The following is a 17,327-nucleotide window of genomic DNA, read 5'->3' as shown; positions in this document are numbered from 1 at the left end:
TCGCTGTCTTGAATGGGAAGGTGGACCAGATGACTTGCACGTGTCCCTGACAACCTAAATTACTCTGTGATTTACATTATCTATCACTTCACAGTTATGCCCCTGGAACAGAAATGTCTGGGGGGAAAGTAAAACAGTAGAACAATAAAAAAGCAAAATTCTCAAAGATTTAAAAATACTTAGCTACTTTCATAGCATTTCTTTCCCACGTGTGAGGTCACTCACTGATGAACTGTGAATGTTGTATAGGATCTGGATATGTATTTTTTTTAATAAGTGACTTTAAGTGAAAGTTGTATTGTGTGACCAGTAACTAGGCAGCCTTTTTTTTTTTTTTCTGGCTTCCTTTTCAGTTTGAGAGTAATTTGTGCTGAGGTTAGCTAACAAGGTTATTGCTAAAGGAGGAACAAGACTCCTGTTTCACTGTGTTATCAGCGTCAAAGGCCTTGCAAAGTGGTGTTTGCAATGTGCTGTACGTCGCTATGTAGGCTATTTTTTCCTTCTAAATTTTTTTTTGTATGTTTTTAGTGTCTGTTTGCGCATTCTCTACGAAAATTCTCCATGAGAGACTGGGGTATTGAACAGAAATGGATGTCTATCCTCCTTCCTCTCCTCCTGCTTTACAACGGTACTGGTTTTTTTTATAAACTTCTTTTTAAAGAAAGAAAAGGAGAGAAAATGCTCAGTTTTGGCCTTGAACTTACAAGCAGCTGTCTATAAGGCTTCAGAAAACTAATTTATAAAAAAAAAAAAATGACCCTTCTAAAACGTGTCAAATTCAAAGTTATAATCAATAGGTAGGCTTTGTTCTTTTCCCTCAACTCCATTTAAAATTGACTGCAGTAGGAGGCTGCAACCATGCTGACCCTTTCACATGTAAAAGTAGTTTCTGTATTTGTCTGATAAGTCTTGCTTCTGTATTTTTCATATGCTCATGCTGTATTAAAACAGAAGCTGTGTTGTAAAAACAGAAGTCTTGTAAATGAACTCAATTTCTAACACTTTCTAGCAGTACTGAAAGAATGTTTGTCTTTCAGGTATTCTGAGGTTCATCACCTAGAAAAGTGGTTTAGTGGAAGGTCTTTTAAAACACAAAGTCTTTCAGAAATGTTGGCAACTACATATTTGTGTAGTTTTACAGTCAATTGCAGCTGAAGGTGCCATTTTCTTTGCAAATTATTGTAAGCTAGAACAAACTCCAATTTCATTTAGTGATGTAATTTTAAAAAATCTTTTTCTTCTCAAGATGAATTCAACTTATTTTTAGTAAAAGACTGTTCTTTTTCCCCCCGCTTAACTTCTTTTCTTTTGTTACAGACCCATTTTTCCCCCTTTCTTTTCTGGTGAACAGTTGGTTTCCTGGAATGCTGGATGACCTGTTCCAATCACTGTTTCTGTGTGCGCTGTTATTGTTCTGGCTTTGTGTCTACCATGGTATAAGGGTACAGGTAGGGGTGCAACCATATCTAGCATGCTTACTGAGAAGACAGTACTTGTTTATTTAGTTATCTCAAAAGGTGACAAATTAAAAACTTAATTAAAAAAAAAGTGGCATTTTAATCTTAAAGTACAATGTAAGAAACAGAATTAAAATGTTTTGTGGTGAAGTAGAATGCAGTGAGATTACCACACCTAAATAAGATAAATGGAGACAGTCTGCTCAAAGCTTTGGAATGATGGTACTGTTGTTCTTGCTTGAAGGGTTTTGTTGTTGTTTGTGATGGTGGTTCATTTTTAAAACCGCTTTATAATATTGCATAAAGGAAATGTGAATTCTGGGGCAGATTCCTGTCATTTCAGTATCAGTGAAATATGTGGGACCTGAAAAGCAGGATGCCCCAAATCTTCTGTATCTTAACTTTAATGCAAATGATACAATTTTGTATCTTTTTTTTTTTTTTTTTTGTATTCTGCAATCAGCTGTAGAAGTTAAAAATACTGAAGGTGGTTTTTCTTAATCTAATTCATCAAATGAAACAAAGGAAAGGTTATTTTATTCTGCCACGATGGATTCAAATCTCAAATGTGGGTTCTCTCCTTGACCATGCTATTGTTTTATTAACAGGGAGAAAGGAAGTGCTTAACCTTCTATCTGCCCAAATTCCTTATTGTTGGACTATTGTGGCTTGCCTCTGTTACGTTAGGAGTATGGCAAACGTGAGTAACTTAAGACGTAATGCGCAAGTTATGAACTGAAATTGCTTTGGAGTGGGAAGTTTGTTTATAATTCTATCTTCTTCCTCTTTGTGCCGTAGAGATGGAGTTGAAATTATATTTTGTTTTGCAAAATGTGACTGATTTGAGAACAAAATTCTTCATGGACAATTTAGTAGTACATAATTTTAGAAATTAGAGTAAGAACTAGAAGTCAGCATGTCAGTATGTTAGGGCTCCCTCCAACGCGCTCTTCCCATTAGCTTTTTCAGTATTTGAAGCATCAGTTGCTCTGTTACCACAGTTTAACAAAGCTCTTCAACCTGCCCAATTGGTAGTAACAGATCTTAGCCAAGCCATGCTTCTCAAGACTGAGTTGATGAGTTCAGTGTTTTTCCTCTTTCTCACTGTTTCAGTCACTTACGTGAAGGTGTCAATATTCCACGCAGAAAACTTTGTCAGTTTTGACACATTTTTAAATCTCTTAAGCATTTTACTCTCAATTGCTTGTCTGTCACTTTATTTCTCAGTATATATTTCTTGCCATTGCACATTTTTGAAAGTGGTGCAATTGCAGGGAATGTTGGTTTTAATGTTTTATCAGCAGAATTTGTATGAAGTAAAGGTTTAAACAACTGTTATTTCTTGGGTATCATTCTTATCACCAAAGATGAGATTGAAACAGTAAATCATGAAGGCCTGTAGGAGTTTACAGAATTACACACTTCCTATAAAGATAAAAATAGAATAAAAGAATCATCCAGGTTGGAAAAGACTCTAAGATCATGAAGTCCAACTGTCAACCCGAACTACACTGTCCCACTACCAAACCCTACATATCTCAATACTTCTGGAAATGGGGACTCCACCATTCCCTGGGCAGCCAATTGTAGTGTTTTACTACCTTTTCCTTGAATAAATTCTTCCTGATGTCTGATTAAACCTCTACTGGTGCATCTTGAAGCTGTTGCCTCACCTCCTATCATTTGTTACCTGAGAAAAGATCCCAACACCCTCCCTGCTGCAATCTTTTCAGGCTGTTGTAGAGAGCGGTGAGGTCCCCCTCAGCCTCCTGCAAACTAAACAGTCCAAATTCTCTCAGCTACTCCTCGTAAGTCTCGTTTCCTAGTCCCTTCACCTGCTCAGTAGATCTTCTCTGCGCACAAGTAGGGAGTCTGGACATACTGGCCACCAAAATCATCTATATTCCTTGAAAAATGGGATTTAGAAAGGAAAAGGATGTCATGTAAGTTGTCTTTGCAATCACTGGCATTGCACCAATTTCTACAGCCAGGATCTTTAGTTCTAATCTTTGTGTAGTAACTTTAAATGCTTTCTTTGTTAGTAGTGTTCCTGGTCTGTGTATTGTTTTTGACCTTGTATTTTGTAGTGTTATATGTACCAATTTTTCATTTTGAATTTTTTCTAGTGTTAATGAAGTACATGATCCTACATATCAATACAGAGTTGACACAGGTAATTTCCAGGTAAGTCAGAAATATTTCTTTGATCTTCAGTTGTCAAATGTAGTTAGGCAATGCAATGAAGGGCATTTGCTCTCAGATTTCCATTGAAATCTAACAGTTTAGAAAATTGTTGACCTGGTGATCTTGCTTGGACTACTAGGGTACTTTCCATTTTGCTTCAGATCACATGTAGGCTATATTGAACTCCAACCCAATGAGAACAGTCTTGCTATAATCTTGGGTATCTGGAGACTCAACACTACATGTTTTGTCAGGGACTCATGACTGTGGGAACCAAAAGATGATTTATTTTTTTTTTAAGCTTCTTAAGTCAGTTTTGTATATCTTGACTCTTCCCAAGGTCCTCTGTACTAGAAAATTTAAAACTTCCTTACTGAAGAGGAAGATATAATTTATATGGTTTCCTGTATAATTCTCAGGAAATATGTTTGTTTAAAAAAAAAAAAAAAAAGTGTACCTTGACATATGCCATCCTCATTTTGTACTTCCTTTCATACTTTCCCTGAATAAATGCACCATTCTGTACTGTGTTTTGGAAATCAACAGTTTCTGTTGCAGGGTACAACTGAAGAAAGCAGGAATAGACCAAACTTTCTTAAATAATATTCTTTATATAGGGAATGAAAATCTTCTTCCTTGTGGTGGCAACCACATATATTCTCTACCTTCTGTTCCTGATAGTGAGAGCATGTTCAGAACTCCGTAACATGCCTTATGTTGGTAAGTATTCCTCTTGGTTCTTCTGGCTGTCTTCTCCTAGATGTAGGTGTAAATTCTCTAATAGTAATTTTTCTCAATCTTTATCAGATCTCAGGTTAAAATTCTTGACTGCATTAACCTTCGTAGTGCTCGTCATTAGGTAAGGCTTTTCAGAGAACATTTCTCAGTACTTGAATTTTTATATATTTAAAGTCTTGAAAGAAAAGGTTATTTTTTTTTTATAATATACTCAGTGAAACTGAGAGATAAGTTTTTGTTGTTGTTTTTTTTTTTTTGTATATATATTTTGCTTGGTAATCAATTCATAATTTTTGGAGCCCTTTCTTAAGGTTTTTATAGACAGTTTTGTATTTTCATTACTGCCACAATACACTGGAAGACTTAGCAGGAGATATATTTTGTATTGCTGAGTAGCTTGCAGTGCACTGTTGATCTCTTTTGGAGTTTTGTAAGCTGTGTTCTGTAAAGCAGAGGTTTAGAATTACTTTTACATTATTGTTTATATCTGTCCCCCACTCCAAGCAATTATTTTAAATTGCTGTTGGCTTTTGGATTGTCTTTAGTGGGTGAAATATGACAAAAATAGACCATTGTTTTTTTTGGTTTTTTTTCCTTTATTAGATTGGCTGTTCAATTTAAATCACAAAATAATAATTATTAATTTAGAAATATGAAAACAAAATGTGTCTTCAAATAAACAGCATTTTTACGTAATTACTTTTTTAGTATACTACTCTATCAAGCTTGCACTTAAATTTTGCATTTTAAAGGCTCATTATACCTATATGCCATTACTTTTTTTTTTTTCCCCACAGCATTGTTATACTCTATTTACGCTTTGGAGCACAAGTTCTACAGGACAACTTTGTTGCTGAGCTGTCAACTCATTATCAGAATTATATCCTTGTGTTGTGATGCTGCTCAACTGGGAATATTAATCTGGTTTTCCTTAGGAAGTACTTAAAGATGATTTACCTAAGGACTGAGTATTTTGACTTTTAGGTGGACTTTTGAAACCCTGATCAAAATTGATAAAGCATCATGTCACTATTTTCTAGTAGCTGTTTGTAAAGATTATGAGCTGAGACAGTTTCAGTCTAATTTGTTTATATCAAGTAAACCACAGCTGCTTTTGCTACTCTTCAAAAGGAATGAAAGCCCAGGCTTTGTTTTAGTGGTGAAATCAGAAATATTCTATTTTACCATGTGCTTCACTACTGAAGAGAAGAACTTTTCTCAGCAAATATTACACTTTAAAATTGAAGATTTGTCTTCAGTTAGAACTTTACTTAGAAACAGCTTGAGTATACTAGTTGTCAGTTAATCTAAAAAAAACAAAAGCCAATTGTTCATCCATTCATGCTCTCAAACTTTATTGTGACAAAAATTCTTTCTGTTGAAGCAGCTTACATATGTTTTGAATCTCATTTCCAAAGTTTACATGAGGGGAGCTATATTGAGAAAAATCCTTGACGCTTTCTACCAGCAGAATTCTTATCATTTTATGGTTTATTGAACTTCTATCTCTACACATTAGCCTTCGTCTATTCCCCCTCAAAGAATGCGCTGTATGGTAAGTGTAAGCAATTTGTAGCATCATAGAATGGCCAGGGTTGAAAAGGACCACAATGATCACAGAGTTTCAACCCCCCTGCTGTGTGCAGGTCAACAACCACCAGACCAGGCTGCCCAGAGCCACATCCAGCCTGGTCTTGAATGCCTTCAGGGATGGGGGCATCCACAACCTCCTTGGGCAACCTGTTCCAGTGCGTTACCACACTCTGTGTGAACAACTTCCTCCTAATATCTAACTTAAACCTCCCCTGTCTCAGTTTAAAACCATTCCCCCTTGTCCTATCACTATCCATCCTTGTAAACAGCCTTTCCCCCTCCTGTTTATACTCTCCCTTCAAATATTGGAAGGCCACAATGTGGTCTCCCTTGAGCCTTCTGTTCTCCAAGCTAAACAAGCCCAGTTCCCTCAACCTTTCCTCATAGGAGAGGTGCTCCAGCCCTCTGATCATCTTAGTGGCCCTCCTTGGGACCCACTCCAAGAGCTCCACATCCTTCCTGTACTGGGGCCCCAGACCTGGATGCAGTACTGCAGATGGGGCCTCGCAAGAGCTGAGTAGAGGGGACAATCACCTTCCTCTCCCTGCTGGCCACCCTTTTTTAATGCAGTCCAGAACACAGTTGGTCTTCCAGGCTGCAAGCTCACTCTGTTGATGCATGTCCAGCTTCTTGTCCATCAGGGACCCCTAAATCCTTCTCCGCATGGCTACTCTCAAGGAGATCTTCCCCCAGTTTTATGAATACCTGGGATTGCCCTGACCCAAATGCAGCACTGTGCACTTGGTCTTATTGAACCTCAGTCATCTGGCAAACTTAGATGACAAGAGTTGGCATATTAGAACATACTGTGTAATGTCCTTACGTATTTTCTTGTCTCATTAATTTCTATTTGCTTTGCACTAACAGAAGCTGTGCTGTTCCTGAGTAATTTAGTATTGGAAATATGAGGGAATACTAAAATAGTTACGACTAATAGACTTGACTTGAATTCTTACACCTTTTTTCTGATTGAGCTTATAGTCAATGTGTTTGCAAATACTGCTCTAACTTTTGAGCTGACTCACAGGCAGCGCTTAAAGAGCTAGAGTACTTTACTCATACTTTATTATAATGATAAAGTTAATATATTTACATGCTGGCAAACTTGACTGAAATACGGAAAACAGGCTGATGGAAATGTAGGAATTAAGCTGCTCTCTAACTTGGGGGGGATCTTGGGGAATCTGGAGGGGCTTGCTGTGGGGAGGGGAGTTCACAGAGCCCATTTAAAGGGGAGGCAAAGGATTAAATCTGTGGCACTTTTTTTGCTTTCCTAAGTATAGGATATGATCTGACTCTCATAGTGATTATAAAGCATTACTCCTATCTAACAGATAAAGATTCTGTAAAGCATGTTTATGTAGAGTGCATTCTCTGCTTTAAGCGTTGAGTTTAAAATATACTGGGAGTTGTGGGGTAGGAAGGCATGAGATTCTGAAGCTGGCGCTTTCTCTAAACTTTTTAGATTTGAGATTGATTGTACTGTTGCGGGAAGATGCTGTTTTTTGTTATGAAAGACAAGACAAATGGTGAGGTGAGGATAAAAGGTTGCAAGAAGTATTAATCTACAGAAGTTACAAAGTAAAAACCTGCTAGAAAAGAAGATGCTTTTGGCAAATTGATGGATTGGACTCTATTGCATATAATTTAAAACAGCAGCTATCAGCAACAGGTAGTACAGAAATCGATGGTTTTAAAACAGGAAAGAGAGATTTGACATAAGTAGCCAATAGAAAGTATGTACCTTCCTTTTGTCTCACGATGAAGTTACAAGTCCTTCCTTCATCTATTACAAGGGGGGGAAAGAGCCAGCTAGTTGTTAATTTACAACTTTGGTCTGCTACATTCAAAACTTGGAACAAACAAGGTCTTGAAGCCTATGCTTTTGAAAAAAGTATGAACATTTGAATAATCACAATGGTAATGTATGACTTAACTATTTGTAAATAAAAACGGTATGGCATGAAACTGAACAAGGGAGGAAGTCTGCTTATACAACCTGGGACGTATATATCTGAAAATATGAAGAGAACATTATGTCGTTTCTTAAAATTACAAGAACACCGTGATGATGTGGGCTGAAGGGTGGGGAATTTAAAGGAAAGAATTCTTGGATATAATTTTGTCAAGTTGTTGTCATGATTGCCTTCTAAGTTTTGGGTCTGTTGCTTCAGTGTTGGAGTAAAAGTGCAGCTGTGTTTCTAAATGCAATGTGCTAAATTAACCCTTGTTTGTATTTTTCCAGAATCACAGTTGAAGGACAATCCTGCTTTTTCTATGCTGAACGACTCAGATGATGATGTGATTTATGGGTAAGACTATAAAATACGTATGGGGTGTTTTTGGCGTGTTGTTTTTTGTAATATTCTTTTCCATCTTAATTAAATAACTGTAACTGAAGACTTCGTAGATTATTAGTGAAAGTAGACTGCCTGTGTAACAGAAGTAGCTTATTTGGAAACAGAAATACAATGAGAATGGGTGTTATTTTGATTATTTTGGTTTTCTTTTCTTTTTGGTTTCTCAAAGGAATTGCGAAGGCTCTGACACAAATGGGTAAGTTAGTATTTAGGATAGGATAGGACATGGAATGAAGGCTGAAAGGTACGTGAATGGAAAGGAATTCCTTCCAAATTGGGTAAGATTGGAGGAATCAAGTTTAGTCAGCTAGGGGGTGACTCGTACAGAAATGCTACAGGGAGCGATAATTGTCCATATGAAGTGTCCATCACTTATCAAAACAGCAATAACCAAATGTAGCAAAACTTCCAGGACTTGTGTGAGTTTATGTAACATTAAAACTACAGTAGCAGATGAAAACTTAACTGGGTCAGGCTTTCCTGTGCTAGATGCTGAACAAACTGGTTATCTGCCCTTGTTGTTTTCACCTTTTAAGCAGAGGCACCAAAGGGCTGATCAGTGGGAATGGTTTAATCCTGCAGTAACCTGAACAAGCCTGTGCTAGAGTAGCTGCGTGCAGCCCGAAGCAGCTTGCCTTCATTTAGTTAGATGAATAGTGGACCAGCAGTAGTGCCAGCTTGCTCGCATGCTAATCCTTGGCAGTAGTGGTTTGTAGCTACTGCAGTAATTTTTATTGTATATCAGCCTCTGGAGAGAAGTCGTACGTATTTTTCATAACCCCAGAAAGAAGCAAAAGAAATACAAAAATACAAACTTTTTACTCAACTAACAATTTGATGCCTCGTTGTATTTTAGAACTTTCCTATTTTAGACTTACTAACTGATTATTACGTTCAGAAGTTCTCAAAAAAATGCCTGTTTCACAGGAGTGACTATGAAGAAATGCCACTTCAGAATGGCCAAGCTATTAGAGCCAAGTTTAAAGAAGAATCAGACAGTGACTGATGGAGTGATTTTGATATAGACAGACTTGTTCAGATGGAATTAAAGCAGTTTTGAAGTTTTCCTAGATGGACCACTTCCTTGGCTTACTTACAGTCTGCTGTCGTCTGAACATGGAATTCCAGGAAGGACATTCTGCTTCTGTTTCTGTTTACAAAGGTAAAGCTGAAAAGAATGCTTGAAAAGGTTGTGATGGGAACTCAAGGAAACCAAAATTTATACGCGTCTTATAAAATGCCTGTTGGCAGGATGTCTCTGGACTAATATTTAAGTCTGTGTCCATTTTGAGGTGTCACAGGTTACGTACGGATCTTAAAATTGCTTCTTTGCTGCTTGGTGGCTTGTTGTTGTTTCCCCTCCCTTTAGGATTATGTAGAACAGCATCTTAAACCTCTTGCATTTTTTCTAGCTCCTTTTCTGTTGTTCACTGCTGTATGAAGTGCCTCTTTTCCCTTTTGTTTTTCTACCTTAGTCATTTAGACTGGAGGCAGGGATCGATGTGCTTTAAGGTTCTTTCTTCTGCCTCTGTTTTTTTTTAATATTATTTTTTGGAAATGCAGAAAATCAAAAGCTTCCCATTCCTCCTTCTAAGAGGTTGTATAAACTTCAAACCATTGTTTCAACTCCATTTAAATGGATTTACCAGATATGTTGTAAGCGTGGGATATGTGCAAATAGGTTCTAGTGAGCAAAAATGGGCTGTGGTCCAAAGTTACTTGTATGATACAGGTTTCATAACATGCTTTACCACCCCAGCAAAACTGTTTGTTTTGTTATTGTTGTTGTTTTCAATAGCCCTTTAAATAGAAAATATTTAGGCAGAAGTTAACCTCTGAAGGAAGTCAGAACTTTTGTGTGTGTGTGTTCTGGAGGAGATTGTTACACTTAAAAGAATACAGTATAAAGTTCCACTTCATATTTCCAAACATTTCATTGTAGATGCTTTTTCTACATCAGACTTTTTCATGAAGTTGTATTTATTGGCAGTTCTTATGCTTTCTGGGAACAATTACAGGTGCTTATGCCTTGAAGTTGCTTAACAGCTTTTGAGCACGTTCTGTGCATAGCTCAACTTCTCTGTCATACCACAGTTGCCAGCAGTACTGCTTGAAATTTTCACCCATACATTTTATGATTCTTTATTCCAGTATGTGCTGGAACAGTTATATAGGAATGCAGTATTCCTCATACAATGATGCTGCTTCTCTTTTTAAAAGCTGTTTTTCTTCCACACTACTGCTCAGCTCTATATTTATCTGGATGCTGTTTGTTTCCAACTACTTCTGAATTTTCAAGGACTTGACCAGTCTCTTCTTTTTTTAAGAAATAGATTCCTAACTGTAATGTACTTTTGTAACATTTCTCTGCCCTGCTGCTGTGGAAAAGATATATTAGGCAGAAAATGGTGCTGGCTTACACTAGTAAATCATGCTTATGACAGACCCAGTCTAAGCAGAGCAGTGCAATGAAGTCGTACTAAATGTACTGAATCACATAGATTACATAGAGTACATAGATTCTGGGGGGCATAGATTTATTCTGCATTTGTACAGCTGGTTTAGGTTATTGCAGCACAATAACCTCCCTGTAGCTGTTCAAGAGCATTAAGGGGAGACTGGGAGACTTCACAAAGTAACAGTACTTACAGATGATCAAAGGAACTGCTTCAGGTGGTTGCAAATACAAAATAGTCTAGATTTAAATCTGCACTCTGTTAGAGACGCTCTGTTAGCGTGGTAAGACTTTGTGTGTCTGTATAATGTGTAATTTTTGAGGATATTTGGAATTTACAGCGTTGTGTACCGTTACTGTTTGTTAGAAGCCAAAGCACTATTGTGAGGCTAAAGCAAGGAAACAAAGTGAGAGGGGGGCTGGGAAGAAGGCGGGGGAGAGAGAGAGATTTTAATTTTCTTGTTAATTGGTGTCCATTTAGAAGAACATACAGGGAAACATTACGGAGTTTTTTGGTTTTTTGGGGTTTTTTGTTAGTGACTCTAGGAAGCCATATTTTCAGCATTTTCTTTTAGAATTTTTTTAACAAGTATAGGGGGTGAGGTTTTTAACCTAGAAGAGATGAGCCCAATCTTATTTTTATTATCCTCTATGTGATTTTCTTGGGGCTTACAGTTGTTTGAATTTGCACAGTTAGACTCCAAAGCCAACTGGACACTTGTTGTGTACCCCAGGTCCCTTCCACTTGCACTGGAGTGAGTACAGGAATTAGGTTTTCAAAAATTCAGATCCTTGCCTATTCAAATCTCTTTGACTGTCATATTGTTTAATTCTGTTGTTCCAAATTGACAAAATACTTGATTTGACAAATGTGCAAAGTGTACTGTTTCTTATCACAGTCTGAGCTGGTTGTTATAGTCAAACCTGAAGTAGAGTGTCATGCTTTAGATTTCATTGCCTAAAAATATTTTAAATCTAATTTGGAAAATGTGGTATTCTTTCAAAGCTGTTCTCAGCCTGTTTCACTTGCCACTGTATACCTTAACTTTCCCACATGACTACATTTGAAATGAAAATAGGAAAGCTGAGATAGCAAAATAGGTGCTTCAAGTTAAGTGTCCCACTACAGAAGTAATTTAATTTCTTTAGAGATTGTCTTAAGCAGTGTTTGCCATATAAAATAGTTCAGTATTTCAGAAGTGCTAGAGTGTAATAGTAAGCTTGACTGGAGAACGGTCATAGCAAATACTGTTCGTAAGTGAAAAAGTGAAGCAGATCTGCTAGCAAGATATCTCAGCTTCACTCTCCTAATCGGAGATAGTATTTGAGGAATATTACAATCTGGATTGCAAACAGCTTGGGAGTAGGTGGCATAAATTGATCACCAAGTAGCGTACTGTAACCTAAGGATAAAACAGAAGACATCTGGATAAGAAGCTATGTTAGGCTTTCTTTTTGTTAAAAATACTTCAATATTTCATGCCCTTCTGGAGCTTGGAAAATAAGGAGATAGCACAGATGTAGCACTGCTGCTCTCTAGATGCTTGCTAGTAAACAACTGCAAGACTTCCATGTCCATTGTGATTAAGATGGGACTTTCAGGGAATCATTTATAGTTGAGTATGAACCCATTCACAGCAGTTGTTTTCTGAAGCGTGTGCTTTAGATGGAGTTGGTGTTAGGAGTGGTTGGAAACTTTCCTGGGACCAGCAAAGAATAAGTAGCATAAAGTTCGACATGAGTAAGGAATTCCAGGAGACCTATGGAGCTAATTTGGTTTAAAAAAAAAAAAAGTAATGAAGGATGTTTTAAGCTAGAGAAGACTTCAATTTATCTCTGAGCCAAAAGACAACTTTGTATTCAGTCACCTAGTTTTTGCCCACTTCCTTTTGCATATGCCAGTAAGAAACTCTGCATTACTGTAAATTTTTTCAGAGGTTTGTAAATATGTAAAATGAAGCTAAAATATGGAGTATTTGTGTACCAAAATGGTATCAAATGTGTAAGATAAATGCTCTGTTTAATAAGAAGCTGTAAATTAAATGCTGCTTTGACAAAGCGTGCATGGGGACATGTTAAATATTGTGTTTAGAGGTTGTATTAAGGACAGCAAATTATCTGTTATGTTGGAAAGCTTCATTCTAGTCTTAAGTACAAACCAAAAAAGTACCACTTCAAGCAAAAGTTGAGTATTGAGTTTCTTGGAAGACTTCATGTGCATAGTCATTGTTAAATATGTTCATAATAAAGTTTTATATCTTTATGTTGTATCTTGGTTTTATTTTGCTTCCACTGCATTGTTACCTACCCTCTTCACTTCTTGTGTATTTTGTGTGCATTTAAACTTGGTTACTTGGATTGGATCTAGGAGGTTATGTTTGCACACAGTAACCAGGGAATTGTGGTGGTTTGCCTGGAGAGAGCCTGAGATTCTGAAACTTCATACAGTTCCCTAACCATAACGAAATGCATCTCTCTCACACTTTCATAATTAGTCAACTGTCTTTCTCATTTATAAAGTGTTCACAAGACAGCATGTTCACCAGCAGCATTATAGGTGATAGTATATCAGAATTCATTGTCATTTGATCAGAAAAATAAGTATAGAGGTTTTAAGACTTAACATACTAAATACATCAGTAAGCGACTTCTTAAGCAGAGCTTGCTAATACTTCCAGTGCTAGCACTTCCAGAATGCAAAAAACTTACCTTTTTTAAATGAAGACATTTATTTCTGTTACTCGTCTGTGTCTGAAGTGTAGTATAAGCAGATAAAACAGGTGCATTGTTTGGGGACCTAAGTTACTTTCCCATAGATGTTTGATTTTCTTGGAATATGTTCAAGTGAGTCGTCTGATGTGCGTCTAAACTATACTGAAGAGAGGTAACAGAAGTGGAACTGCAAGAAATTCCAGCAGGCTTAACTTTAAACAGGTCACACGACTAGTTATGAATTTCAATAATTTAATGCTAACCAAGAGTACAAAGTGTGAAAGTTGGTGTCGTCTTTAATTTGGTTTTAAAAAAAATCTAGAGAACATGTTTACACTGCAGCAGATTTCAGTATTAGCACCTTAAAGAGAAGTTCTTGAAGTTTTAAGACAGTGTGGCAACACTGGTACAATACTAAAAATACAAACACAAACCATGTAACAGCATGTTTTCACATTTGAAGAAAGTTACAGAAGAAGGTACATTAAAACTGGAAGTTGTTCAGTGCATTCACAGTTTGAGCAGAGATGGAATCAAGTGCCAGAGTAGAAAAGAACTGAAGTACGACTGATTCCAAGGCAATCATATTGCGAGTCCAAAGGCACTGACAATACAGTACATGGTCTTATTCTCCCATCTCACGGTGCAGGTTCCTACAAATACAAAACAAAGCTTTCAGAGACAGAAGAAGGTTACAATGACTTAATATTAAAATACATGCTTCTGTGTGCATGCTTATCCATTGCTTAAGAACATTATGAATGAAGCTTTCACAACAGCTGAGCATCCCATGTTACCATTTATGAGTCAGAATCACAGCAGTGTGGAAAAAAATACAAAATTGTGCTATTACTCCAAAACTACAGCACTCAAATCTTAAAAAAAAAAACAGAAACAACAACAACAAAAAAACCTATGCTGCTTAGTTTCAGGAGGATTAGTATTAAAGTTGCAAGCTGAAGCATCCAGCAGTGTTGCTCCTTACCATCACTGGAGTTGTCCCAGAAGCAAGAGCTTGCTGTATGTAGCCCAGCACCATTCTTCTGCATAATCACACAGGTCACTGTTTGTCAGTAGAAAAGCTTTTATTAATGTATTGCTATCGCTGATATTTAGCTACATTTATGCTCACTATAGCACATGTATATACATACACACACACACAGACGTGCATGCTTACAAGTACTTAAAAGACGCAGTTCCTGCTAAACTGTCTTTTGTTAAATTCCATCAGTGTGTCACTGTACCAGCTTTATCAGAAAACGAAGTTGAGCTCACCAATATACTTGAAAGGTTTCCCCAGCTTGGTGAGCTGGCTTAGAGATTGTTCCACCACACTTGTTGTCCACTGGTTCACCTTGCTGTGCTGGTAGGCATTGCCACCTATTGCACTTTCAATGGCCTGTGGGCAACAAACACAAGTTACACTGCTGTCAGTCTACAAAGATGCCATTAACTCATCTGAACACACAACACTGAGGATGAGACAGCAGCACACGCACAGTAGTAGACCTAAATACTATTCAGGATTGTTGGAAGCGTTTTAAGATGCAACAGAGTTTGAAGCTGACACAAATTATAATCATTTTGTGCTATCTTTATTCTTCATGCATAATTCCTATCCCAATTTCCCGGAGTCTGAGTTATGATAAGGGTCTCACATTTAAACAGTCCTGAAAAAACACACAGAACAACAGTTCATTCACAGATATTAATCTGTAGAAATAACATATGGAGTTTTCAGCAGTCATTTTTGGGAACAAAGACCAAAATCAAAACAAAAGACTCATGTAATTTTTGCTGACTAATAGAGCAGAAGCCGTTAGTTGAGCAATCTCATTTACTTACAAGGAAAGCTGCTCCTTTAAGACACAAATAAAACTACATTAAAGTTGCACGTTTTATATCACTGCATTTTTCTGGCAGAAACTGTTCAAGAACTACAAAAGCAGTTCAGATTCAGATGAGACAGGACTGTGTAGTAGAGCATGCCCACCCCATTTATAGACATGCCTACCCTGTGAGAGGAACTGGACACAAAAAACAAACCTCTTCTTAGCAACAAGGATTAGTTTCCTAGCAACAAGAATTAGTTCAATCATTTCAAACTAACTTCATTCTGGAGGAAAAGCATCTCACAAGGACACAGTAACATGCATATGAAGATGATCTATATGAAATGTTGCATGTTAATGAAATATAACATCTGTCTGACAGCTTTTAACATACAGCATCCACCTAGAAATTCTAATTAGGGATACACTGCAACCAGAAAGAAATATATAAAGTTATTTTCATTATCTTTTTAAGTTGTAATACATGTCACAACTAAGGCTAGGTATCATCTCCACTTAAACAACAGTTAAATAAATCCATGATTACCTATGCCTCAATAATAGCCTAACTGTTGTGTAACAGAATTCCTGACAACAGATTTGCTTGAATGGTTTTTAGCACACAACACAGCATACTTCCATATCAAAGTGAGAGTGTTAGCTTACTTCTTTAATGATGTTACTGACTTCATCAACAACAAAAGATGTCTACAAAAAAAAAAAAAAAAAGAGAACTTTAAATCATCAATGAGCACATTTCTATGTACACAGTTCAAACACTGTTAAGGAAATAAACTAGGAGCTTAATTTATGCTTGGCAGGTTTCTTGTGAGCCAGATGCAGAGTCTGGCACAGCTCGTCATTACTCAAGCTCCCCGAACCCAGTCAAGGGAACATTCTTGCGAAGTAATCAAAAGTAACAAACCAGAACAGACACTGAGTTAAAGCTCCCAAATTTTAATTTGAAAGCACCGCAAAATAATGCATGCAGCATATCTGTCCACATATAAGCCCATTTTACAGTAAGCATTAATGTCTGTGGCTCACAGAGCAGGCTGCAAACAGCCTCAGCGTGCAGACACGGCTTACAGTTGAATGAAACCGACATCTTCAGAGCACTCATGCAGACCAAGCATCGATTCACAGCTCAAGGAGGAGCTGTCATGATGGTTTCAGCTGGGGATATAAAGCAAGCTGCTGTTTGGAAACCAAAAGGGAAATCTACTCTTTGAAAGGGTAGATAACTGCAGAACAAGGGGAAATGGTTGTAAGTTGAGGGAGGAATTTCTTTACTATGAGAATGGTGAGGTGCTGGAACAAGCTGCCCAGAGAGGTTGTGGATGCCCCATCCCTTGGAGGTGCTCAAGGCCAGGTTGGATGGGGCCTTGGGCAGCCTGGTCTTGCATTAAATGGGGAAGTTGGCAGCCTGCATGCGGCAGGGGGGTTGGAGATTCATGATCCTTCAGGTCCCTTCCAACCCTGGGCATTCTGTGATAACGTCTGTATTTCCCACCGCCTTCAGCCCTCTCTCAAGCTCCAGCAGGTAGAGACAAAACGAGGGGCAACCCCACCTACACAGCACAGCATCCAGAACAAAGCAGCGCCTACCCGACACACCTCCATCCCTACAGCCGCTCTGCTACTGTCTGACACAGTCACAGCGGACTTGCTCAAGAACAATGCAGCGAGTTGTCACGCCGGCCTTCCGCAGGAGCAGCACTGCAAGCGCTGCGCACAGCTATGAGCCCCGCTCCCGCCCGACGCTGCCCAGCCCCAGCCCAGCCCCAGGGGCTACCCAGCGGCCCGGGGCGTTCCGAGGGGTGAACGCGAGACCTTCTGCCGACCCGCAGCCTCCGGAAAGAAGACGCCGGAGCAACCCTGACACCACCCTACCCGCGGACGTTACCTCCTCCCCCGCCTGGAAGTCGTCCATCGTCCCGCCGCGGCCCCTCACGCCGTAAAAACTGCCCCGGCACCGCCCCGCTCTCCACCA

General features: G+C 38.2%; 2 protein-coding genes across 8 annotated transcripts in view; one reads left to right on the top strand and one right to left on the bottom strand.

Moving 5' to 3' along the window:
- Window positions 1–13,057, top strand: part of TMEM181 (transmembrane protein 181) — a 53,767-nt gene extending 40,710 nt beyond the window's left edge. For 5 of the 7 annotated variants that reach the window (XM_042889943.1, XM_042889927.1, XM_042889908.1 and 2 more), the window contains exons 8-18: window positions 529–628; window positions 1,318–1,448; window positions 2,066–2,157; window positions 3,584–3,641; window positions 4,259–4,361; window positions 4,449–4,500; window positions 5,177–5,259; window positions 5,845–5,934; window positions 8,218–8,284; window positions 8,502–8,528; window positions 9,260–13,057. In XM_042889943.1, coding sequence (XP_042745877.1) covers window positions 529–628; window positions 1,318–1,448; window positions 2,066–2,157; window positions 3,584–3,641; window positions 4,259–4,361; window positions 4,449–4,500; window positions 5,177–5,259; window positions 5,845–5,934; window positions 8,218–8,284; window positions 8,502–8,528; window positions 9,260–9,338 — 882 coding nt within the window. In that variant the 3' untranslated portion in view covers window positions 9,339–13,057. The remainder of the gene's footprint in view (window positions 1–528; window positions 629–1,317; window positions 1,449–2,065; window positions 2,158–3,583; window positions 3,642–4,258; window positions 4,362–4,448; window positions 4,501–5,176; window positions 5,260–5,844; window positions 5,935–8,217; window positions 8,285–8,501; window positions 8,529–9,259) is intronic. The other 2 variants (XM_042889918.1, XM_042889958.1) reach the window with 1 other exon arrangement.
- A 680-nt stretch (window positions 13,058–13,737) lies between these two features.
- On the bottom strand, window positions 13,738–17,320 carry DYNLT1 (dynein light chain Tctex-type 1). The gene is made up of 5 exons (XM_042876031.1): window positions 17,241–17,320; window positions 16,001–16,042; window positions 14,778–14,901; window positions 14,485–14,562; window positions 13,738–14,152 (listed from the first exon to the last, which is right to left on the bottom strand). Exons 1-5 carry the CDS (start codon window positions 17,265–17,267, stop codon window positions 14,082–14,084), a joined length of 342 nt encoding a protein of 113 aa, XP_042731965.1. The 5' UTR covers window positions 17,268–17,320; the 3' UTR covers window positions 13,738–14,081.
- Window positions 17,321–17,327: the final 7 nt, after the last annotated feature.

The sequence above is a fragment of the Lagopus leucura genome, unplaced genomic scaffold, assembly GCF_019238085.1.
Source record: "Lagopus leucura isolate 7727_CA_CO unplaced genomic scaffold, USGS_WTPT01 Super-Scaffold_73, whole genome shotgun sequence".
Lineage (NCBI taxonomy): Eukaryota > Metazoa > Chordata > Aves > Galliformes > Phasianidae > Lagopus > Lagopus leucura.
The sequence above is the reverse complement of the archived record's forward strand: the minus strand, read 5'-3'. Positions and strand labels throughout refer to the sequence as shown.

Bases quoted from the DNA above. Each gene is read 5' to 3' on its own strand.
- DYNLT1 (XM_042876031.1), bottom strand. From the start codon at position 17,267: ATGGACGACTTCCAGGCGGGGGAGGAG. The intron at 16,043-17,240 runs GTAACGTCCGCG...TTTTTTTTGTAG, and splicing joins ACTTCCAGGCGGGGGAGGAG to ACATCTTTTGTTGTTGATGA. The intron at 14,153-14,484 runs GTAAGGAGCAAC...TTGTATTTGTAG, and splicing joins CTGGGACAACTCCAGTGATG to GAACCTGCACCGTGAGATGG.